Source organism: Juglans microcarpa x Juglans regia, chromosome 8S (assembly GCF_004785595.1).
Source record: "Juglans microcarpa x Juglans regia isolate MS1-56 chromosome 8S, Jm3101_v1.0, whole genome shotgun sequence".
Classification (NCBI taxonomy): Eukaryota; Viridiplantae; Streptophyta; class Magnoliopsida; order Fagales; family Juglandaceae; genus Juglans; species Juglans microcarpa x Juglans regia.
The window spans coordinates 13,176,185-13,201,533 of record NC_054609.1 but is presented as its reverse complement, the minus strand read 5'-3'; the positions used below and the strand labels follow the sequence as shown (position 1 = coordinate 13,201,533).

The 25,349-nt window shown below is 35.6% G+C and overlaps 2 protein-coding genes across 3 annotated transcripts; one reads left to right on the top strand and one right to left on the bottom strand.

Annotated features, from left to right (window-relative positions):
- Positions 1–3,337: 3,337 nt before the first annotated feature.
- LOC121245039 lies at positions 3,338–8,622 on the bottom strand. Of its 2 annotated transcripts, none has more exons than XM_041143313.1 (4): positions 8,412–8,622; positions 5,496–6,227; positions 3,715–3,938; positions 3,338–3,634 (listed from the first exon to the last, which is right to left on the bottom strand). In XM_041143313.1, exons 1-4 carry the CDS (start codon positions 8,463–8,465, stop codon positions 3,526–3,528), a joined length of 1,119 nt encoding a protein of 372 aa, XP_040999247.1. In that variant the 5' UTR covers positions 8,466–8,622; the 3' UTR covers positions 3,338–3,525. The 2 variants fall into 2 exon arrangements, with proteins under 2 accessions (XP_040999247.1, XP_040999248.1); XM_041143314.1 differs by having other exon boundaries at positions 5,496–6,856; positions 8,412–8,565.
- An 11,587-nt stretch (positions 8,623–20,209) lies between these two features.
- Positions 20,210–22,450, top strand: LOC121244238. Its single transcript, XM_041142257.1, has 7 exons — positions 20,210–20,390; positions 20,550–20,788; positions 20,894–21,103; positions 21,251–21,343; positions 21,444–21,539; positions 21,620–21,734; positions 22,401–22,450. Exons 1-7 carry the CDS (start codon positions 20,210–20,212, stop codon positions 22,448–22,450), a joined length of 984 nt encoding a protein of 327 aa, XP_040998191.1.
- Positions 22,451–25,349: the final 2,899 nt, after the last annotated feature.

Genomic DNA, 25,349 nt, shown 5'->3' with positions numbered 1-25,349 from the left:
TTTACAGAAAATCTGTATCCTAGCAAACATTAGAAAAAGTTAGGCACAACCATAACCTAGAAAAAATCCACAACAATTTTACACAATCATATGGGCCAAAAATTTACACAGAATCATATTTGTCATATTCAACATTTCCACTATCAAATTATAGAGGAATAAACTCATAAACAAAGAAGAATATCCACCAATAGAGAGATAAGATGGAGGGAGAAGAAAGAGGTGCCAACAACCATACCGTGATATCTCCAGAAGAGAGTCAGACTTTCGTGTGGACTGCAATGGCCAACGACGAGTTTTGGGGAAGAACTTTGTGGAGTGCTACTAGTGCAGGGGGGACTGGTTTAGCACTGTGAGGGAGAGATAATGGATTATCATGGCAGGAGGATCGGCTTGTAGTTGCACAACGAGAGGAAGAGGTAATTGCTAAGTTGGAGAGGGGGGGGAGGTTGGAAAGGAGATTATCGCATGGGATTTTTATATAATACCCTTTTACAGTGAAAAACGGTTGTCGCAATTAGAAAATAAGTTGCCGAGAAAAACAGAAAGCATAGACAAAGAAATCTTGGTGAGTATCACTTTTTGCAGTATGGCGACTTTATGTCGCTACAAAAAGCAATTCTACTCGACAAAAAAAGTTTTTCCAATGACTAAAAAATGTTCTGGACATTGTTGCATTCCATGATATAAGCTCAACGCAAAAAATGGTTTTCTTGCAGTAAAATGTTTTTTCATACAAATATTTATCCACCACGATTATCTCGTGGAAAAAAATCAGTTTTTATTCCCACAAGAATTTTCGGGTCAGCAGCCTACTTTTTGCCACGACCATATACTGTAAAAAAGAACTTGCAGCAAAAGCCTCTATTTGTTGTAGTGATATGAGATCCACGTAATAAAAAAAAAAAAAAACTTTTTCATAATAAATCTCTTCTTTAAAAAAAAAAATGAAATACATAGGACTTGCACATCCTAATACTGTATCATTACTCTTATTAAAAAGTATTTATTTTATATTGAAAACTATATGTAGAGGATCATGATCATGAGAATTGAGGGTAAAATAAAAGTTTGAAGGTAATGCAAACCATGATAAAGAGATAACGATAATGATTTGTTGCTCAATTTTCCTTCTCTATAGGAAGTTTAACATGCATTGTCCAGCATCCCTTTAGACTTGGCTCCTAGCCCTGATCATTTCCCCTCCTCTTTCTATCTCACTTGTTGGTCCATTATTCAACACGATCTTTATAAGGCTATGATTGAGTTTTTTCATGAAAGGCCATTTCATCCTTCTTATAAGCATTCATTCATCACTCTCATCCCCAAAATTGATAGCCCTTCCTCCCTCTCAGACTTTAGGCCTATCAATTTATGCCAAGTGTCCTACAAGATAATTTTCTAAAATTCTTACTTCTTGCCTAACCACTACTTTGCTGCCCAAACTTGTTTCTGCTCAATAGGGTGCCTTTGTCAAGGGCATAATAATCTTTGTTAATATTTCTCTTATCCAGGAGTTGGCTCATCATTTAGGCAGAAAGATTAGGGGTAACAATGTCATGCTTAAAGTAAATTTGGCTAGAACTTTTGATAGAGTCAACTGGAACTATCTATCTCGTGTTCTTTCTTCATTCAGTTTTAGCGACGGTGTTGCCTTTCTTTTCCTGCTTTGTTTTTTGGGTCCCACTTTTTATGTTTGTTTGAATGGTACTTATTTTGGGTACTTCACTTCTACTAGGGATTTAAGGCAAGGGGATCCCTTGTCCATTCTTCTTTTCATTCTTAGTGAAGAACCGCTCAGTAGAGGTCCTCATAAGATCATGGTGGATGGTCATATAACCACCTATTATGTCCCTTAGGATTGTGGCCCTATCTCATAATCTTTTTGTTGATGACTGCTTAATTTCCACTAATGGCCCTAAGAAGAGCCTTTCCAATCTTATGGGTTTCATCTCTCAATATGAGAACATATTTGGGCAAAAGATTAATCAGTCCAAGAGTGTTTTCTTATTAGGAAGGAGTGTCTCTAGATCTCGTAGGTACATCATTGCAAATACCAGAAAGTCAATGAACATCCATGAGGGTGATTTAAACTTGGCATGATAATTGGGCAAGTAACAACTCTTTAGTCTAAAAATGTTTCTCGGTTTCCACCCCTACCTTATTTATTAAAGACGTTTGTTCTACTTATGGTTGGTTCACTAATAATATCTTGAGCATTGGTGGCAGGTCTTTATTGCAAGCAGTCATAAATTTCCTTGTGACTCTTAATCCAGGTTCTGATACTAGAGTTTGTAAGCACACTCAAGATGGAAATTTTACCTCAAAATTTGCTTGGAACCTTTTTAGACCACTCACCTATCTTCCCTTTTGCATATTTGATTGGATGTCATGGGATCCCCACTAAGATCTTTGTCTTTATATTGAAATTGTTGCACAATGGTGTCTCCTTCGACTACAAGATCCAACAATGTCGAATCCCCCTAGTCTCCAAATTGATCTTCTAGTTCTGATGGCATTGTGTAGATTGCTAACCATGTCTTCACTGATTGTTCCCCTTTAAGATGGTGTGGCTTCATTTTGCTTTTACCTTTGGTCATATGCATATTGCCTCTAGTAGTTGGAAGAATAACACCAATGGTGGTCCTCCTTCTGTGGCTTCGACCAATTTCACTTGCTCGCCCGCTTGTTTCCTTCTCTCTTTCTTTGGGAGGTTTCGCTCGCTAGGAACAAGGTTAAATTTTAAGATAGTCATGCTAGTGTTGATACTATCATTTACAAGATCAACGAGCCGGCAAGTGATCTCAACCCATTGCTTAAGCCTATGTCCTCATTGTTCTACTCCAATGCTTCAGTCCTCGAGTCTCTTCATATTTTGAGTACCACCATTAGAATTAAGAGGCCTTTCCTTGAGCAATGGATCTCTCCTCCCGTGGGGACTCTCAAGCTCAACATTGATGGTGCTTCTAAAGGTAATACTAGTCCTGCGGGTAGTGGGGGCATATTAAGGACCTCTAATAGTCCTGTTATTGTTGGGTTTTCTTGATTTTTGAGCACTGGCACTAATACTTTTGCAGAGATTTCAGCTTTAAAGACTGGCTTGCTTTTATGTTACCAATTAGATGTGTCATACCTTATTTTAGAGTCGAACTCCCTGTTGGTGGTTAACTGGTTTAATTCCAATCCTTAGCCCCCTTGACAATTTTTTTAATATTTGGAATGATATTGTGCATTTAAAAACTCTCTCTTTTAGAGTCCATCATATTTACAGGGAGGACAAAGAAGTCCAACACGATACATCAGAAATGAGTCCACAAAATTACAAAAAATAAACCAATAATAATAATAATAATAATAATATTTCGTTATGAAATGTACTATATCTGAACATGTACGCAAAATTCTAAGGAACAACAATCATGAATACTCTTTGTGACAAGCGCACTATACACTCCAATGCCTTAGCAAAAAAGGGGAAAAAAAAAAGCATAATGAAACAAAAGCCACAAAGGGAATTGAGTACATTCAGAATTTAAGGCAGGGAAAGCAGAGTCTCCAACGTCTGTGCTTTCTTAATTGAACCCTGTCAGCTCTTACCATTCTTACTGGGCTGCCATTCCACTCAGCAGGCAATCTGTTCAAATGCAAGCGAAACTGTGAGCAACCAATCTCAATTCATAGAACAATGAGTATGTAAAAAGTTAAGAGTTTTACATGGGAAAAGCAAATGAACGGGAACTGGCTGTGCTGCTAGTTGACCGCTTAGATACACATAGCAGGGAATCCTCGCCGCTGTTTATTGTGAGTGTAGATGAATTGAAACGATTACTGAGGCTCTCAGGCTCCACCTCACTGTTGAAAATTGGGTGGCTGTTGTCATTTGCTTCAGTCGTTGAAGATGCCATCAAGTTTTCCGATACTGCTTCCTTAAATGGAGCCTACAGGTCCTCAAAAAACTTTAAAATCTAATACATTTTTTTGAAAAAGAACTCCGAAGATCTGTTTAGAATCTCCACTCATTCATAACATTCATGCAGGGGACTCGCCTCTAAGGATTGCCAACCTCTTCATTTCGTCACACTGATTAGAGATGCAAATATCATTTGAGGCTTAACTATGGTTAATTCGTTACAAACATCCTAACTAGGCACATAACACGTAAGAGTTTATTATATACGGTACTTACATTAGTCTCTCTTGTTACTATGCTTTTGAAAGTTAAGTCAGGTATTCTCAGGTATTCTGTTAATAGTAATGAAAAAGTAATGATAGAATATTAAATAGTAGTAAAAAGTAAGTGAAAAGTAACAATAAAATAATGAATAGTAATGAGGTATTCTGAGAATTCCTGAGATATTCTCAGTACCCAAACTAGCTTTCGTTTAACTTTGTTCCTGGTAAAAGTGGAACAACTGGAGTATGCCATTTCACCAGATCATTTGGGTCAGGTGGTGGTGGTGGGCATAAATGTTTATGTAAAACAGAGAACAAAAGAAGAACTCAACTAAAAAGCCAAAATCAACAACTACAATTACGCATCAGCAGGTTATCCATGCAAGCTCTTACCAAATTAGACAGCCTTGGTCAGTTGGTGATTGTGCCCTTCTCAACTAGGGAAGGACTGTCCAAGACCGAAAGAAACCAAACCAAAACGAAAACCTACAAAAAATAACTTAACTTTGTTGAGTTCTCTATAACCATTTCCTTCTCCTCACCCGTAAACAATTTTTTCATCTTCAGTTACACAAAGAAATCTTCAATATCTTTGCTATTTCATGTTGAGACAAAGTTGAACGTTGTTTTTAAGGGTGATTCTAGTAAGTAATATATATCCAGTCATAAAAGATCTTCATTCATGAACAAAATATTTAAGATTGTAGAACAGGAAAGGCAAGCACTGGTTGTTCTTAGGGCGAGGGCGAACAATTCGACAATTGCAAAGCTGAATTCCAGCATCGCCAGACAGATACAAATTTTCAACTAGAAAACGAATTTGAGAAAAAGGGTAGGGAGAACATAAAATAATCACAAAAGGTTCATTAACGCATAGGTAGGACTTTCCTCTTGATGTCACTTTTAGTTTTACCCTCTATTATATGGATAACTTCTGCGTAGACGTAATAAATAGAGGGCAATTATCCTCAGTGGCATGCCTCTTAGTGCTCAATCTCCTTGACTCTTCCGATTACATCAGACAGAATATAAAATCTTTGAATGAATTAAACGATTCAATCTTTTCAAATCAACCAAGCTGTTGTCTTTACTAATATGAACTTGGATTTTGAACAATTTTCAACCTCATACGAATCACACAGCCAAAAAAGAAGATAGCCAAGAAAACTATAGCTCATAATGAGGGTATCAACTTCAGGAACATGAATAAATTCTTCTTTGAAGATTTTTTTTCTTTTGTAGAAAGAATACTTATGCTACTTGCAAAAAGGTAAACAGTTTTAGGAGGGAATGAATGAGCAGAGGGAGTAAGAATGGTTTACCTCTCTATCTAGAAGCAGAATTTTAGAGATTATCTTCTTATGGGACTGATCAGAAATCTCATGTCCTGCATCAATATCTATTTCGCCTTTCATCGTCAAGCCTTCACAAGCACATTGTTTGATTACATCCTTATTGCAGTCCTGTTCAGTGCTATGTCTTGACCCGTTTGTCCCAAATGAAGCTGTATCCAGAGTTTCTTCTGTTAATTCACTGCTGGTATCCACATCAGAATTGAGTATGCAAGAGAGAGTAGTATGGTCCAACTCATAAGTTTCTAGCAAACACTTGCCCTGAGAAGTCACTCCACTGTCAATGCAAATGTCCTTAACAAACTGATAACTGCTCTCATGAAAGAAAACATCCAGCTCTGGTAATTCATACTCCATTATATTCTCTCTAGTGTAAAGGTTTTCTCCTTCCTCACTCCCTTTCAAATCTTTAGGACAGTTAAAATATTCTGCTAGACGGTCCCTTTTGTCCTCTGAATCCTCCCAAGCTATTAAACTACTTACTTCTGGAGGGTTTCTGACTGGATCTTCATTTTGACTATCACCTGGAAGTAAATCTGAATCCACCTCATAGCCTTCCCTTCTTACACCAGAGATGATTGAACTTTCAGATTTCACGCTGGTCTTTTCTTCAGTCTTCTTTCCTCTCATCTCCTCAGTATTGTCATTGAATTTGAAGGAGCTTATAGGAAGGAGTTGAACAACATCACATGTATTTATCATCTGGCAGGTACATATGTTCCCAATTATAAAAATGAAAGGAAAAAGTTACTACAGGATTTTTATCCACTTGTTTTTTCATGTCATGAATGAATGGAATGGCATATAGGCATTAACAAAGATAGGAGTGAGAAACAACTTGTAGAGGCTAAGGGCTTATTTGTCAACATCCAAACAAGGCCTAGGGCCCAAAGGCGCAATAATAGAAAAAGGAGGTGGGAATCTCCAAACGCCATGTCCTCATATAGAAACTGCTGTAAATATAAGCTTTGTCCATACGATACAACCTTACAGAAAAATTGAAATTCCATATCATTAAGGTGCACTCATTGTGACACGATGAGTGATGTGTTACCTTTGGCCCTGTGTATGAAGACTACGTGAGGAACAAAGCATCATTGTTCTCTTGGAGGTGCATGTATCAAATATGAATGTCAAGTCATGAGATCATTTCAATGTCACTTAAAAGAAAGATCAGACACTTGCTAAGCTCCACTGTGAACAAGCCAAAAGAAATTTGAAGGGAGCTAGCTGAAGATCACTGACAGTGCTCACTGGTCCAGTTTATCCATTCACATTTCACTGTGTCATGATATCAAGGGCTAGTTCCTTCAATTGAAAATAAATATTTGCTGCATTTCAACAAAATATAGAACAGTCCATCATCATTATGAAATTTTCCCCAGAATTGGAAACCCAACAAACCCACGGTTCATGAATTAGTACTCATTTGTTTTCATAACTCCTCTAAATTCATATCATCTTATCTAATCATTACAATTTTTCCAAATTCTCACACAAAATAAAATAAACAATTCAACTTTTTCAAATCTCAAAACAAAAATAATATTAAAAAAATTTATTTTAACAATATTTTATTCAACTTTTAACTTTAATCTCAACTCATCTCATCTCATCTGCGAAAAAATAAGGCTTCTAAGCCAGTCGTAATAGCGTAGCAAAATTAAATCTTTGGTGAAAGACATAAGCAATTATAAAACCCTTTTTTTCAACTCTATCAAATTTGCTGCATAAACCCAACACGGTATTGTTAACCAAATTGAAGAAATACTTCATGGAGACTACATAAAAGAAATAATCTAATATGAAAATTTCACATAGTAACATGTTCTTCTTTCTTAATTAAGCTGTTACAGATTTTTGAGCTTTCAATTCTAATTATTTGATTTCTTCCCACCTCATAATTTCAGCAAGCAGGTTTGTTCAACATGTCAGGTGCAAAAAACACACAAAGCGATCCAAAGGGGCTGAGCCCCTTACTTCCACTTAATCAACAATAGCCAAACTCATAATTAAATAATAATGTACTAACAACAAACTGTCTAGCACTAAAGTCAAAGAAAAAGCAAAGCAACAATGATGTGTGGCCAAGAAAATTGAGGGACACCACATACACATAGCCCTTTCGGCCATGGAGATGGTTCAATGCAAGCAAAAAGCAACTACTTTGGAGTTTGACCCCAATATTACTACAAATTTCAAGATTAAACTAATAGTTTCATCCATTAATTGGAAGGAAGGTTTTCCCCAAAATTGTCCACTTCCGTCCGCAGTGCTAGTTATTAATGGGCATCCACCTAGTAGTTCTATTAACATTTTACTTACGAGAACTGCTACATACACAAAGAGATTACATAAAGTAAACTAACAAACTGATGTAATTTTATGAGATTCGTTAGATCTACTTTACAATAAAAGTAACTTTACAATTTGACGTACCACATCATGCCACATCAATTTGTAGATTTACTGTTGTGTAATTCGTTTGTGTCTAAAGTATTTCCCTTTACTTATTACTGATAAACAAACTGAACAAAGGGAACGGAAAGTAATGAATTTATAGTTCAATGACGTTTTCACCTGAAAAGGTAAACCTCCTCCATGTGAACTCCAGTTATTTTAATAGGAAGAGATAGTAACGGTTTTTGTTTTCTTGGGTTTACAAATTCTTTGTTTTCCATTCCACCTTTTATCAGCAATCAAAAACAGACCATATGAAAACAAAAAGAAAACAGAAAGCTTTGCAAAACTAAAAAGCTAATATACACAGATAAACGCAGAAAGCAAAAGAAAAGAAAACCCAAAATTTAAGAACATAAGAAATACATAAAAAAGCAAATGAATAAAATAATGCCTCAAAAACTTTTCAAAATAACTATATCTTACCTTTGAGGCTTTTACTTGGTTCGGAAACGACTCAAACTTGTGTGCGGAATGCATTGCTGCAATACTCTCAGATCATAGAAAAGGGAATTAAGGCTAACCCTTTTATTAAATAGTAACTTTCAAAGGGAGAACGAGAGAGAGAGAGGAGAGAGAGAGAGAGAGAGTCATCAGTAATGTTCATAGTAGAAGATATAGGGGTGGAATGCATGAATGCAAAAAGGAGCGGGTTGTTAAAAAAGTGGCAATAAATATTAAATAGACAGTATAATAAATGACCATAAAACAGGTACCCAAAGCCCCAAAGTCAGGTATCAGCTACTTCGCCAACTTTACACTTTTCGCAGACTTCTTTCCAAACGTTTATACTTTGCGTATATCACCTGGGAAACACTTTCCGTTTGGCCAAAAAAGAAAAGAAAAAACCATTATTTTTCTCTGCAAAACTTGTATGATTAAGATCATCATCAAAGGAGTCCTTTTATGATCATGTTGCCTTTTGACCTTGTCATTGATAACAAATTCAAAAAGTATATTTTGCATATGATCATCTGCCAATTCTAGCTACCTAAGAAAATAAGCGGCTTCAACATTTTTTCTTTGAACAACGTGTAAATGCAACTTTTTGATAGTTTTAAGGCCAGGTTACAATCAAACAATTCAGTCATAAATGAAATAATTTTAGTGCATTTGTTTTTCAAACACAAAAATAATTCAATCGATGAACTCGAACAAGTTCAATTGATTGATTCAGACCAATTTGAGTCAACTCCAATTGATTCAAAATTGTGTTTTTTTTTTTTTTTTTCAATTCTACTTCAAGAATCATATATGAGCCTTTTTTTTTTTTTTACATAAAATATAAAAGAACTGAGCATATATTAATTCTTTCGTCGTTTAAAAGAGTAAAAAGATAAAATACTTAATTTTTTACTTTATTTGGTCAGAGAAAAATTACGAGATAAATGAGTATTTTTTTATAAATATGTGGTTATACCCAAAGAACTATGACCATGTAATTAAAGGATATTTATTTTGATCGTAAATAAGAATAAGACAAAAAAAAAGATGATATTTAAGGGATACATTAATTGCATTCTTATTATAGGTAATCAATAAGTTCATATTAATTTCGTTTGTAAATCCATTAAGAGTACGTGACAAATTGTCCTACCATTAAAATTACTTATATAAATACCAATCTTTAATAATATGACATCCTATGATATGATAAGATGTGAGTATTTCAATCACGTTAGATGATAATCTAACATGTGTCCATTGAGCAAGATTGAAATAATCATTTAGTCCAATTTTAAGAAAAATCACCCTTAAGAATGTGGGCAGAATATAATTTTTAATAATAGAAAAATTATAAATTTACATCTATTTAATTTATTTTACAACTCTATTTCAAATTTAGGATAATTATAAAGAATTGAGATTATTTTGAAGGAAAATGCTTGGGGGATTGAGAAAGGTGTTTCAAAGTGACCAATGCTTTTTTTTTTTTTTTTTATACTTAATGATTAAGGAAGTTATTTTTAATAAATTTATGAATTCTTTTTAAATGTTTAAAGGTGTTTAAAAATTTTTTGAAAAAAAAAAAAAAAGTGCAATTGCACTTATCGGTACAATGCAATGACAACATTCTCAATTCCCTAGCATTGTTTAATTTTTAATATAATGACATAATTATTTTGGTTAGTTATATACGCGGTCTAGGAACACGTGTCAAATTTGTAGATGGAATTTAGAAAATTTCCTATAACCCTCGGAAATGATACCCTTGCTTATAATTTTACAACTTGTATACCACTAGCTTACGTGTCAAATTCCACATCATTATTTTTAGAGCGGTGCTACTCTGCCGCCTGAGTAGCATCGTTTATTGTTACCGACAGGTGATTTGTAATTTTTTATTTTTATTTTTTCATTCACATTTTTTTATTATATTTAAATATTTTTAAAAAATAAAAAAAAATACATCAATACATTTAAAATTACTTTCTTAATCATTAAGTAAAAATAAAAAATAAAAAATAAAATTTTTTTCTCAAACGGTCAAGAATGGCAATAACCCGCAGCGGCAAAACAGCTTTATTCTTATTTTTAAATTCATTTCTACGTTTACTAACTCCTTCCCACTTGTCTTCCGTGAGCCCTAACTTCCTCCTTCTCCTTCCTCAAATCCAAAACAAACTCATTTCAATCCTCAATTACCAATCATCCCCCAAATTTCTCATCCTACTGCACCCATCAACCATTACCAAGCGGGGATGCCCTTCTAGTCCTTCAAACCCCAAATCCCGAAATCCATCATGCTTCTTTTACGAGACTGTCATTTCCTCCAACACAAGATGTCAGTTTCTGCGCACATGAGTAAGGTACAATCATCTTTCTCTCTAGTCACCTTCTTTAATTTGATTCTCCAAAAGATTTTTTCTGCATTAGGATGGTTGTCATTCTTCTAGAAATCTATCGACACTATTTTGACCAAGGCTCTTCCAAGAGGAAACTTCTTAGTTTCATATATAGTTTATTTCTATTCTGAGCAAAGATATTGAATTTGAATTTGACTTTCAAGTTAGTTGTGCATCATCTTTTTCTTGTATATGGTCATTACAAGAGAAATGGCCTTTTTGCCAAGAATTTTTTTTCCAAGACACTCCATCGTGGAAAATAAAGAGCTTATTACACGAAAATTGCTTGTGGAAAAAGAATGAGCCTTTTCCCACAATATTACATTGGCAAGTAAGCATTTGTGGGGAAAAAATATTTTTCTGGCGAGAAAATGGTTTATTGCGGCGATAACAGGTCGCCGCAAATAGTTTTGCGAATTTTTTGTGCATTTATCAGGTTATTGCTTTTTGTGACGACCTAATTAACTTTTGCAGTGACTTTTTCCTGTCGGAAATAAACCACCTTTGTGTTTTACGGCAATAAAATGTTGCTGCAAATAGTTTGGCGAATTTTTTTCCATTTATTTGGTTATTACTTTTTTCGATGAGGTAATTAACTTTTTGGCGATTTTTTCTCGCCGCAAAAGATAATAAATACGCGACTTTCCCCCTTTTTCCTTTCTTCCCCTACCCCCAACCCCGCAAGGCTCTCCTCTCTCTCTCTCTCTCTCTCGTGGCGACTGTGATCCACCAACCTCACCTCTCTCACCCTTGATCGCGATCGAGCCTCTCCCCCCTACCGCACCTCACCCAGTCCCCCCCCCCAACCCCCCGGCGCGACCTCACCTAGTCCCAGCCCCCGCAGCGCGACCACACCCAATCCCTGCCCCCGCAGCGCGACCTCACCCAATCAACCACCGAGTCCCCACCCTGTAGCAGTCCAGCACACGTCTTCTCAAATTTCAGTGCGACACAGTGAGCCTTTCTCTTCTCCCTTCATCTTCTCTCCTTGTAATTTGTGATGATATGATTGTGTAACATATTGTGTAATTTTATGATGATATGGTTGTGTAAAATCTGTCTAATGTTGTGATGATATGGTTGTGTAAAACATATTAAATTTGGATCGAAGATTGAAATCCTTCCTTTATTTCGGATCGGAAGGTTATATATTAGGGAAGGACTTTCGTCTGATATTATTGTCAAGCTTAATGTTCTGTTTCTACATGTTTCTCCTAAAGACAGATCCTTCATCTTCTCTCTGTGTTATTTGTGATCATAGTATATAACATAGAATAGTTATTGAACTCTTATACAAAAAACTAGTGTTTTGTGTTGTAGAAAATAGAACCAGGACATGAGACCAGATTCGCTTAATTTGGAAGTTGAACTCTGAAAGAATAATTGGGAGCCATATATATGCACGTGGCCGTGAAGTACTTTCTTGGAGCATATACTTTTGTTGAAGGGATTTGTTATCTTGCAAGTTTGTTTTAGTTAGATTCAATGTAAGTTGTAGGTGGGGTGGCTCATAATCAGCTAATTAATTAAAATAGTTAATCTCTTATCTAAATCCACAGAATTTGCACAAGGAATAGGTAGTGGATGCATGCATGTTAGGTCATGCAGTAATTAATAAAAGTTGTAGTAAAGAAATAAGGAGTCTTCTCGAAATTAATTTTTTCTTTGACTGATGGCCATATATATGTTGCCAAGATTGACGATTGACAATGGAAACCATTCATATTATTGTATATACCTTGCAACGTAGTCAAAACATTTCAAACTAAGTTCAAACTTGAGTAGTACTAGTACATGGAATCATCTGACCTCCATCCATATATGGAATCGAATCTAAGCCTTCAACAGGTTTTGGACCAAGTAAACAACATCTTCTCTTTACAATAAGATACACCTAAAGATGTGACTGATTGATCCTTAACGTAACTTCTCTTTGGGGCGCGTAGTTTTGTTTTCAATAACTAGGTCCATCAATGACCATGTCTACTCTTTTTTGATAAAGCATAGACACCTTCTTTTTTGTGAACATTTTTTTCATAAGAATAAATCTACTAACTTTTACAATTTCTTCTCAAGCCTTAGATGGATAAGGCTTGGATGCATATCGAAGATAGATTGCAGTCCAACCAATATGGTGAAAGTGTTAAACAATTCATTGCTATGGCTCAGGCGCATGCACTCGGAAGTGATCGCATTAGGTGTCCATGTAAAAGATGCCGGAATATGCTTTTCCATCCATTTAGAGTGGTCAAGGATCATTTATTTATAACTGGGATTGATCCAAATTATAACGAATGGATATTTCATGGGGAGGAAGAATCTTTGCCTACACATTTGTCCGACGAGGGAGATGATGGAGACAGTGGTAATGATGACTACATTGATAATGTAGACGAGATGTTAGATGACATTCGGGTTGGATCCTTTATGGATCATGAGGCTAGAAATTCATCATGTGATGAAGCAAATCTTGGGGTTCACACCTCTGATATTCCAAAATAATAAACATTTGAGGGTTTGCTAGACGATGCACATCGTCCACTTTATCCATTGTGCACAAAGTTCTCGAAACTATCATTTATAGTCAAGTTACTTCACATCAAATGTGTTGGTGATTGGACCGTGAAGTCGTTTGACATGGTTATAAAGCTGTTGAAAGCAGCATTTCCTGATGCCCTTTTTCCTTACTCATATCGCGAGGCTCACCGCTTGGAGCGTGGATTGGGCTTTACATACAAAAAGATACATGCATGTCCAAATAATTGTCTTGTTCTGGAAGGAAAATGCCGACAAAGATGTCTGCCCTAAATGTAATGCATCTAGATGGGTTTTACAGAAAAGTATACAAAGGAGAATACCTTAAAAAATAATGTGCTATTTTCCTTTGAAAACTCGGTTACAGAGACTATTTATGTCAAAAAATACAGCAGAAGCCATGAGATGGCATGTAGAAGAACGTAGTGATGATCCAAGTTGCATGAGACACCTAGCTGATTCTAGGGTATGGAAAGAATTTGATACCAAACATGCATGGTTTTCCAATGATGCTCGTAATGTTAGGCTTGGGCTAGCTAGTGATGGTTTTAACCCATTCAATAACATGAGCAGACCGTACAACATATGGGCCAGTACTACTTGTGCCTTACAACTTGCCCCTTGGTTATGCATGAAAGATCCATACATGATTATGTCTTCACTAATCCTTGGCCCCAAGGCACCAGAAAATGATATCGACGTGTTTTTTTGTCCTTTAGTGGCCGAGTTGAAAGAATTATGCGAAGAGGGCATCGATACATATGATTCATTCAAGTCAGAAACATTTAGGCTACATGCAGCGTTGCTTTGGATGATCAATGACTTTTCCGCATACGCCAATCTTTCTGGGTGGAGCACGAAAGGAAAGATGGCTTGTCCTACATGTAATGTTGAAACAGACAACATGTGGTTGGTCTATGGGCGTACACATTGCTATATGGGTCATCGTCGTTGGTTGGTACCAGAGCACAGTTGGAGAAAGAAGAAAAGTGCTTTTAACGGTAAAAAGGACCATCGCCTGAAACCTAAAAGTCTTACGGGACAGTATTTACTTGAACAGTTAGAAAGTCTCTCTGATGTGAAATTTGGCAAAGCATCAAAGAAGAGGAAACAGACACCCAATGAATTGAATTGGACGAAAAAAAGTATTTTCTTTAAGCTTCCTTATTGGGCAAGTTTGGGTTTGAGACATAATTTGGACGTCATGCATATTGAAAAAAAAATATGTGATAGCATCTTGGAAACATTGATGAATACGGAAGGGAAATGTAAGGACACCGCCAGTGCGCGTAGGGATTTAGCTCTTCTTGGACTAAGGAAAGAATTACATTTACAACAAGATGGTGATCATACTACTATGAGTCTTGCATGTTACATGTTAAATTTAAATGAGAGAATGACTTTTTGTGAGTGGTTGTCAGAGGTTAAATTCTCAGATGGTTATGCCTCGAATTTAGCAAGGTGTGTCAATGTTAGTGATGGAAAAATCACAGGGATGAAGAGCCATGATTGTCATATTTTCATACAGAGATTGCTGCCGGTTGTGATTGGTGGGTATTTACGATCGGATATACGTCGAGCATTAATTGAGTTGAGCTCATTTTTCAAAGAATTATGTGCACGTACATTGACCTTATCAGTGTTGCATCGACTTCAATTGGATATTCCCATTATTCTATGTAAACTCGAAATGATTTTCCCTCCTGTCTTTTTTTATATAATGGTGCACCTCGCTATTCATTTGGCAGATGAGGCATTGTTTGTCGGACCTGTGCAATATAGGTGGATGTACCTGTTTGAGAGGTATCTTGGGAAGTTCAAGTGATACGCTCGAAATAAAGCCCATCCTGAAGGCTGAATTGCTGAAGCATATGTTCATGTGGAGTGCTTGACATTTTGCTCCATGTACCTTCACGATATTGAGACCAGATATAACCGAGCTGAGCGAAACTTTGACATTCCTCAAGCTTCATCTGAAGGAAGTTTATCTGTCTTCTCGCAAAAGGTGCGTCCATTAGGGTCATCAATCTCTTACAAATTACCAGAACCACTGTTCTCAAGGGCCCGGTGGTATGTGCTTAACAATTGCATCGAGATTGAGCACTACCTTGCGTAAGTACACTACGCTTTCTAATCTAGAATAACTTTTATATTCATTAAATGTATTTAGTTGCATTGTAGATCAATATGTTTTGTAGTGAGCACTATAATATTATCAAAGAAGAAGACACTAGCAACATCAACAGTAGGCACCAGACTAAATTCCCAAAGTGGTTTAAAGAATGCGTAAGTGAGCATATAGTATCCATATTAAAATGTATTTTGAAACTACGAGTTATATTGTAATTGTGTTATTTTCTTTGAAATGTTGATTCAACAGCTACGTGCGACAAGTCCAGTCCAAGTGACTGATGATATCTATGCATTAACATGTTATCCAGATCCATGGATTGCATCATATCCCGGTTGTATAATGAATGGGATCGGGTTTCACACAAATGAACGTGAAATGCATCGCTGCACCCAAAACAGCAGGGTCGTTGTTCATGGCGACCATCAGGGAGACCCGACTGACTTTTATGGTGTATTGCAGGATATTTTAGAATTACGGTATATGGGTTGGCGTAAGGTTTACTCATTTAAATGTGATTGGTGGGACATTAGTGATAGGAGAAGGGGGATACGTGTCAGCGACCACTTGACATCTGTCAATACTTCTAGAAAATGGTATAAAGATGAGCCATTTTCCCTTGTCTGCCAAGCCTCGCAAGTGTTTTACCTAAAAGATCCTAGTTTGGGGGGTAGTTGGCATGTCGTCCATAAGATAACAAATTGGAATGTTTACAACATAAATCCCATAACCTCGGTTGAGGATGATGATGATGGATCCTCTGATGGTGACGCATTCCAGGAGGATGACACTGAACTCAGAAACAATGGGCCCATTACTGAGAATGAGGCAACTTTGCTCAATCCATTGCATCAAGTCGATGAGCCACATTTTATGGTTGATCCCTCAATCATATTAGGAGCCACGACTGAGCGTCAAAGTGAGGAGGAGGTCTTTATTGATAATGACAGCATTGATGAGGAATTAGGGATTGACGACGTAGGTGACCATAGCGAAGCTAGCGAGTGCGACATTGAGAGTGATGATGATATGAACTCGAATGATGGTATTTCTTTACTCCAACTTATGATTTTTACCCTTCCTTGTGTAACTTTATATTCCAACTTCATAGCCACTTTCAATTGGAATTGTTTTGCATATCTTAGTTTGTGTATATGTTCTTGGCAGACTGCATGTGATTATAATGGCAGAGTATGCTGTCCCAGATGCTAATTGAAAGTCTTGAAGATCAGCAAAATGTGTTCCATTTGGGTTGTGGTATGGGAAAAAAGAATCATCCTGCTATGTTAGGTAATATTTTAAAATACCTCTATATACTTCTAATATTTATGACTGCTTTGCCAATGTATGTCCCTATAAAACATTGGGTTTCTCAACCATATGGATTGTTTGGGAAGTTATATTTATCTGACCCATATGTTTTATGAAAATATTAGTTGATCAAACAAAGAAATAGAATTATGTGTACTTTTAGCACTGAATTGGACATCCAAGTCCAACCAATGTTGGTTATTCTTGTCTTGGGATCATATGATATGTCGACTGTTGTAGTCTTTATGGTCATATGCCTAAACATATTTATCTCAAAATGTGTCCTCTAGTAGTTCAATGATCAAAGAGTTGCAGTTTAGCATTATCAGAATTTACAGTTATCCTGAGTAATATGATGGAACCAAATGGTGTCAAAATTAATGCTTTATCTTTTGTATGTAGGTGAAGTCTTGAACTGGAAACACCATTTGGCAAGCTTGCGTGCACGTCAACAGAAATGAGTACTTTTGATATGGATGGGTTAAGGCTGATGACTTTTGTTTGATATAGGAATTTTGTCGTATGTGAATATAAAATCCTAAAAACCATAAATTTGTAAACTTATTCGGTTAGGAAAGGTTATTACAAACCCTTTTTGCCTTTCTATTAGCAGCAAATGCGTCGAGCATTAAATGTGTGCAATCAATATGTTTTGTGGCGATAATTATCATCGCCAATTTGTTTTTCCAGCGATTTAATTAGTTCGTTGGAATATATCTCTTTATTAGCGGCGATTCATTAAATATGTGCAAGGACTATAAATTATTGCAAAAGTTTTCCCGACGATGTAATAGGCAAACTGAATGGGTATCGCGGCGTTTTATTTGGAATTTGCGAAAAATACTCTTTTTCTTGTAATGTATATACTACAATTTTGTTTACAACTAAGTATAAAAAAAATGAATATTTTATCTACGTTGAACTGCTGCAAGTACAAAAATACTAATGGGAACATAGAAAATATTAATATTTTAATATGTAGTAGTAATTGAGTTGTAATATAGTTGGTGGTGTATCATTGTCCATAAATAATTAATAATTTAGAACATATATGCTTGGAGAACATTAATAATTTAGAACATTAATTTTTATGTTGGGAGAAATTAGAACATATAAACAATTATTGATTGTTATGAACCCGCTAAGTAGAACTCACACTTGAGAACTCACAAGGGAAGGGTGTCTAGGAGCTTATAAACTTTCAACTAATCACATACTTAGACGATGTGGGATCATAACATTGATATATAGAATGACGTGGTTGGCTATTAAAATGCAACTTTAATCACATGTTGGGAATTCATGTTGCTTTCATGATACATTAAACACAACCAAGTTGTAATCAATCTATTTCAAAAAGGAAAAAGAAAATTTCTAAAGAAAAATACAATTGCAGCTTATACATGAAAGAATGAGAGAAGTTAAAAAGAAAACTTCAAAAATACTGCATCAATAGATTCGATGCAATTATATATATGGAAGAAGAAGAGAATCGAAAAAAAGGAAACAAGAAAAAAAAAGAGAAAAGTCAATCAGTGTATGCAATGGCGGGCATGATTGCGCCCATGATCAAAATTAGCTCCCATTTTTGGCCTTTTGGCAGATGGTAAGCACAAGATCAGGTTTCTTTTACTAGTAGAAAGTTAGAAACATTGAGAATGTAGACGGCAACGACTAGAGGAGAAGAAAACCATCCGAGTGAAATGGACGTATTTGTTGATAGTAAAAATGTGTCATCATGTAATTAGAAGGAATTTTATTTTATATAAGATGTATTTTATTTTTAAATTGGACTTATAAATAATTAATATATCAGATCAAAATAATTTTATGGAGGGGCTAAGATTATTAATTAGAGAAAGGGTCTAAAAAATTAACATATATTATTATTATTATTATTATTCCAACGGAAGGCCAAAACAACGCGAAAATCTCTCTTACAAGATTTGCGCGGGATAATGTGAAATCACTGAAATCCATCTATTTTACTTTCTTCTCAATTGGCGCCATGTCGCTTCATAGAGACAAGCATCGGTACTTGTTCACCTACTGCTCTACCCAGTTAGCTTCATCCATTGTTTTGCTTCTTCATCGACGGTTGAGCAGCACTTAATATTACATGAATATCTTAAGTTTTAACAGGTCAATATCAGCTCCCATCATGATATTGAAGCCCTGTTTTACATATTTTTTTTCTCTGTGGAGCTGTGGGAAACATAACACTGAGGATATATATCTTTGTGGACCTTGCGCGCGAGGAAGGTTGGGCTTCAATCCTTTGAAGCAAGGGGTATTTTCTGGTGACCAAAACTCCCATTCAGTCGTTGTTCTCGCGAGAGGCCATTTACAGGTATTTCTCTCCAACTGCCTTCACAAGTTTTATGTAAAATTATGTACTAGAACCCTGAACTCGTATGTATTTCTCAAAGGATATACAGATTGAGTGGTGGGCATTCTTTTTTACCAAACAAATTCATATTTTCTGGTCTATGGGCATGAGTTTTTCAGTCACAGTACAACATTCCAGTGGACTTATGAATCACAATGAGCCGCATATTTGTGATGGCCATATAATGGATTGGGCTTTTGTTATATTTTCCCTTGGGTTTTATATTGGCAGTAATGTAAATCCAGAACATATAATGATCAACTTCCGATTGGTGTATATAATTCCGCATGGAAAAAATCTTCTAGATCCGATCGGAGATGCTCCCATTTTCCTACCTCTAGGGACTATAATTAATTATTAGGAGTTTAATTTGAGACGGTAGTAACTGATAACTATTACATACTTTACATGCTTTGCCATTTTATCTGTGGAATTGCATGTTGAAATTCGCATTACAATGATGTACATTAATTAATATATGATCTAGCTAGCAAACGTGTGTCAGTTATAGGTCTCGGCCCTTGATTTAGATGATTTGATATCTAATTAATTAAGGCTTTATTAATTCAAATGAGAATGGAGTAGTGCATGTGATTTGAATTGGATTGAATATTTTCTCAAATCTTTGTAATTTTTTTAATCTCCCAAGCGAATCTGAGTGGACCACCTAAAAATGATAACCTAACCCCTTCTTATAACTCGTCACTCCACTACACATGACACACACATAAAATTAGAAACAAATGGTCATACTCTAATTAATTAATTTCCCCTATAATTTATTCATTTAATCCAGTCCAAAATTTCCTTTGGAAATGGCAGTTGGCTTCATGTGGGAATTAGACAATCTTTTTCTTCTCCCTTTATTAAATGAGTTTCTCAATAGTGAGGGTGGTTTGTTAATCCTGCTCTATTAGTTATTGTTCTGATGACTATTTTCTTGGTTGGTTGTTGGGTTCAATTATCAAACTAGTTACTTGTTGATACAATACTTTTTGAGTTTAGCAAAAGGATGGTGCAATCTGTAACTGGAGGAAGGAGAGGACGTGGAGGACGTGTTACTGCAGTATCAAGTCCTATTGGTAGAGGCCTAGAAGCAGTACCTCCGAGATGGAACCTATGTGACGAGGTTAACACAAGAGTTGATGGTTCAACTCAAGCAGCACCACATGTGGGCGTGGAGGAGTCGAGGGGTGATGCCAATGACAATTAGGGCAATATTATTACAAGTATTGCACCTGATTAGTAATGTTAATGTACAATTACATTATGGTTTGAATTGGGCAGCCTAAATTCACCATAATCGATGTCTTTATTGTGATTGATTCATACAATTGCTTTTGTATACATAGTTCCACCCACCCATAAACGTGGTCGTGGGCTGGCAAAGGGCACAAAATTTGACCGCCTCCGAAGGTTGGGTAAGATTCCATTGGATATCAAGGATGACCATATAGGTCCATCATGTGAAAATGCCATGATCTTTACTGGTCGAGTGTCATGGATCATTAAAGTACAAGCAGATATGACGCATGCAAGTTGGAGTGTTGTTTCCCCGAAAGAGAAAGATGAGCTCATCGATCATGTGAAAGTGGGCATTTATTAAATAGTTTGAGAAGTGAACAATGTTTATAAAAATTGTTAAATATTTATATGATGGTAATGAACATGGATATCTAACATTTCTCATATTCAGGCCGACTTTGTTCTGGATTGGACAAGGCTAAATCATCGTGAAACTGTGATGATGGCACTGGCTGATAAGTATAATGCATTTCACTATGAACTGCACAAGGAATACTTAAAATATAGCACACATGAAGAGGCACTGTCTGGTGGCACATCCTTGGTTGAGAAACCAATATGGGAATGCCTATGCCAACGATGGGCCAGCAACACCTTCAAGGTAATTTTGTGACTGTTTATCCTAATTTGATGCATTAGTTTCTATGTAGAAGGGAGTTATAACAGCATTTAGTTCTACATAGCTCTCATTTTAATAGTTCTATATTTATTAAGCACTTTTTTTTTTTTAATAACATGATATGTTCAGGATATATCTCAAAGAAACAAGTGTAATAGGCAAAAACAAAGGGTTAAACATACAGGTGGCCGAAAGTCGTTTGTTAGGATTTTGGAAGAAAAGGTAAAATCCACCAACAATATTGATACTAAATGTCAGTACTTATTCTGAACTTGTGCCTTACACTTGAGTCTTTTTTTTTTTTTTTTTTTTTTACTTGAAGCGTGAGACGACACCGAATTTGGTTGCTTTCTATAAAGAAGTGTATTGGTCAAGGAAGAAGGGTAAATTTATCAATGCAACAAGTAAACACAACTATGTGAGTGATATGTATTTCTTTTGCTTATTCAAAAGTTAATTGTTTAGCCTCATAGTATATAATGTGTATTTGATATTCAGAATCTGATGGTTGAGAAGTTGAATGAAAAGGAACCAGATGAGGACGAGGATGATGCTGATGCTGCTGAAGAGGTTTTCAAGAAGGTTTTAGGGCAAAAATCTGGCAATGCGCAAGGTTTGGGGCACACAGTCATTCCTGAGCCATCTCCTTCAATGCAAAAAAAAAAAAAAAGTATTTTGTACATCTAGCTGAGGAAAATGAAAAGAACAAGGCTGCTGCAGAAAAAGTCACTGCTCATTTAAAGTCACTGCTGGATGGCATGGCAGCAATGAGGAAAAACTTTTCTGATTATGAGCAACAAATGAACATACGAATGTCAGAGTTGGAGTCCCATACGAAGTCTTAGCGAGAGACTCAAGTTTAAGATGCCTTGTTTTCGTGCATTTAAAATATTTTGCAGGTTTTTTTTTTTTTTTTTTTTTTTTTTTTGTGTAGTAACACCTCTTAATGGACTGCATTAAAATCCACATGTATTTTTGCTGGGCAGTGTGCTCATGTGTTGTGGGGGCTTGGTAGGCATGATTGGTATTGGCTTCTATGTCATATAAGTTAGGATTTTTGTAATATTTTTGCTGGGCAGTAACTTATGTGTTTTAGGGATCCTGTGGGTTTGAAGAGGCAGGGGCTTCATGTTATATAAGTTAGGATTTTGGTGATGTTTTGATGATTATTATAATGTACATAGTAAGTAGATGGTTTCATGAAAGTGGCAGGTGAAGCGTGGGGTAAAAATTGGTATATGATTTTAATCTCTTATACATGGTATGTTTTGCATTACAGATATATCCTCATATGTACTTGCTCCTGATAACTTAAGTTCTATGATGTAATGCAGGATATTTGCAATGCATGTATTTTTTGGGTGGCAGGGGATTTCACATGATTAAAGAAGAGAAGTCAGGACTTGTCTTTTCACCAACTAGAAACTATTGGCATACAACAACCATCCTTTAAATGTTACAACAGGTTTGTCGGTAAGCAAAATCTCCCTTAATTAGTGAAAAGCATGTTGTTATAGTTAAACATGACAAATCCACTTAGTCTTTATAGATATATTAGGAACCCTAGTGAATGATGTATTATCTAGTGTTTGTTAGTGAAGTTGATTTTATAATTAGGTAGTTGTAAATGTGATAAAGTCTGAAGGCTGAATTGATGCAAGCTCCCTTAGTTTATGAAGTTCATTAGGTAGAGTGATCAAGTGAAAATAATGGGCTTATAAGGTATGTACTTTTTGCAGTTAGTTATCACCCTAGGGATGGTTTGATCAGGAGGCATGAGAACTTGTTGATGGGGACAATTATATGACAAAGTCAGCCACAATTATGCAGCAACATATCTCTGTCTACTAGTAAGATATATGTATATATATAGTGAACAACATATATATATGTTGAAGATGTTGGATCTGCAATTGCAATATTTTGGTGTATGTGAAATGGATGTACTCCCCAACATCCAGAAAACTTTATTTTCAAATTGTATGTAATACTTAATAAGTGTGTTAAAGTGTATTCGTTAGTTTGGAATGAGTTTATTTCTTATTATGATGTGCTTGATATTTTAGTGTTATGGCAAAATTATTAGCATTAGAAAGTGGATCATGTGCTATGTTTATCAATTAGAGGTTTCATCTATGTAGTCTATGAAAAAAATCTGTACATGAGTATTGTTTTTTTCTTTAAAGTTTAAAGGTCACTGTCTACAAGCTGGACAAAAGTTATTAGGATTGAAACTTTGGAGCTAGCATTTGGATCCACACATATTAATGCAGTACTAATCTACTCCTAACTGGTTGTTATGTGTTCTCAATAATTCTCATGCATACTACTTAGCTAAACTATAGGCTGATGATTTATCAAAATAGTAGCATAAATGAGAGGATTATGCAAATGTAATACTAAAATTGAGTCATCTCATGAAAGTGGATGTTAAGTGATATTATGCTATAAAATGATTCAGAAATGTATTATATACTTTACATGCTTTGCCATTTTATCAGTGGAACTGCATGTGGAAATTCGCATTACAATGATGTACATTAATTAATATATGATCTAGCTAACAAACTAGTGTTAGTTATAGGTCTTGGCCCTTGATTTAGATGATTTGATATCTAATTAATTAAGGCTTTATTAATTCAAATGAGAATGGAGTAGTACATGTGATTTGAATTGGATTGAATATTTTTTCAAATCTTTATATTTTTTTTAATCTCCCAAGCGAATCTGGCTGGACCACCTAAAATTGAAAACCCAACCCCTTCTTATAACACATCACCCCACTACACATGACACACAAATAAAATTAGAAACAAATGGTCATACCCTAATTAATTAGTTTCCCCTGTAATTTATTCATCTGATCCGGTCCAAAATTTCTTTTGGAAATGGCAGTTGGCTTCATGTGGGAATTAGACAATCTTTTTCTTCTCCCTTTATTAAATGAGTTTCTCAATAGTGAGGATGGTTTGTTAATCCTGCTATATTAGTTATTGTTCTGAGAGGATTATGCAAATGTAATACTAAAATTGAGTCATTTCGTGAAAGTGGATGTTAAGTGATATTATGCTATAAAATGATTCAGAAGTATATAAATGGATGTACTGTTGGTTTGGGTACTGCACGTAAAGAGTCAAATTCATGGTTGTCTACCACCAAAATCTTCTAAAAAATAATGCTTTTGCTGACATTATCTTCTTCACTATTTGTTTCGGCCTCTTCACTATTTGTTATCACTTATTCTCATCGTGAAAGGTTACTTCCCACCTTAATTTTTGGTGGAAACTTATCAACCCATCGTATATCCTTATGAAAAATACATCTTCATTTTTCACAGTGTAGAAGACCTCTTGTGACTATTTCCCACGAAAATAAAAGATTTTTTCCCACCATAAAATTTGGTGGAGATTTATCAACCCACCGTATATCTTCATGAAAAATACATCTTCATTTTTCACGTCATGACTATTTTCCCATGGGCACAAAAGGTTTTTTCCCACCATAAAATTTGGTGGAAATTTATCAACCCACCGTATATCCTCATGAAAAATACATCTTCATTTTCCATGTCATGACTATTTCCCACGGGCACAAAATGTTTTTTCCCACGACAACTTTTGGTGGTAATTTATCAACCCACAATGACCCTTCATCGGAAATAATTTTTTTCCCACAAGTCGAAGCCCTCCCGTGACTATTTCCCACGGACATAATTTTTTTTTTCTCACGAACCAAACTGGGCGAGATAAAGTATTTATTCCTACAAGTCGTTTTTATGGTGGGAAAAAAATACTTTTTTCGGCAAGTTATTTTCGGCAAGTCACCCATGGAACGTTTTTGTGGAAAATACTTATTTCCCACCAAATTTGTATATTTTCCCACGAAGTGCCTCCGTGGGAATAAGCGATATATGTTGTAGTGGGTATGGAATTGGGCAATCAAAATTTTTATCTATTGCTAAGTCAGGAAGCTTAAGTTATATAAAAAATATATTTAGTAGTAAAAGGAAACGCGAACTATGGCCATCTGCAATAAAGATTCCTCTACAAATGTTTGTCTTTCCCAAAAGGCCTTATTTGATTGAGTTAACATCTTCTGGATTACTAAAGCTCGTGTTTTGCACAAGAATATAAAGGAATCTACCATCTCGTGCGTAAATAGTCTTGTTATAGCATTCTTGAGCAATAGTTGTGCTCTCATATGAAAATGGGAGTTTATGCTTGCAAAG

Excerpts from the sequence above, each read along its gene's own strand:
- LOC121245039 (XM_041143313.1), bottom strand. The coding sequence starts at position 8,465 with ATGCATTCCGCACACAAGTTTGAGTCGTTTCCGAACCAAGTAAAAGCC. Across the intron at positions 6,228-8,411 it reads ACCAAGTAAAAGCCTCAAAG|ATGATAAATACATGTGATGT; the intron begins GTAAGATATAGT and ends TGTACCTGCCAG. Across the intron at positions 3,939-5,495 it reads TTCTGCTTCTAGATAGAGAG|GCTCCATTTAAGGAAGCAGT; the intron begins GTAAACCATTCT and ends GAGGACCTGTAG.
- LOC121244238 (XM_041142257.1), top strand. The coding sequence starts at position 20,210 with ATGGTGCAATCTGTAACTGGAGGAAGGAGAGGACGTGGAGGACGTGTT. Across the intron at positions 20,789-20,893 it reads AGCTCATCGATCATGTGAAA|GCCGACTTTGTTCTGGATTG; the intron begins GTGGGCATTTAT and ends TCTCATATTCAG. Across the intron at positions 21,344-21,443 it reads TTAGGATTTTGGAAGAAAAG|CGTGAGACGACACCGAATTT; the intron begins GTAAAATCCACC and ends TTTTACTTGAAG.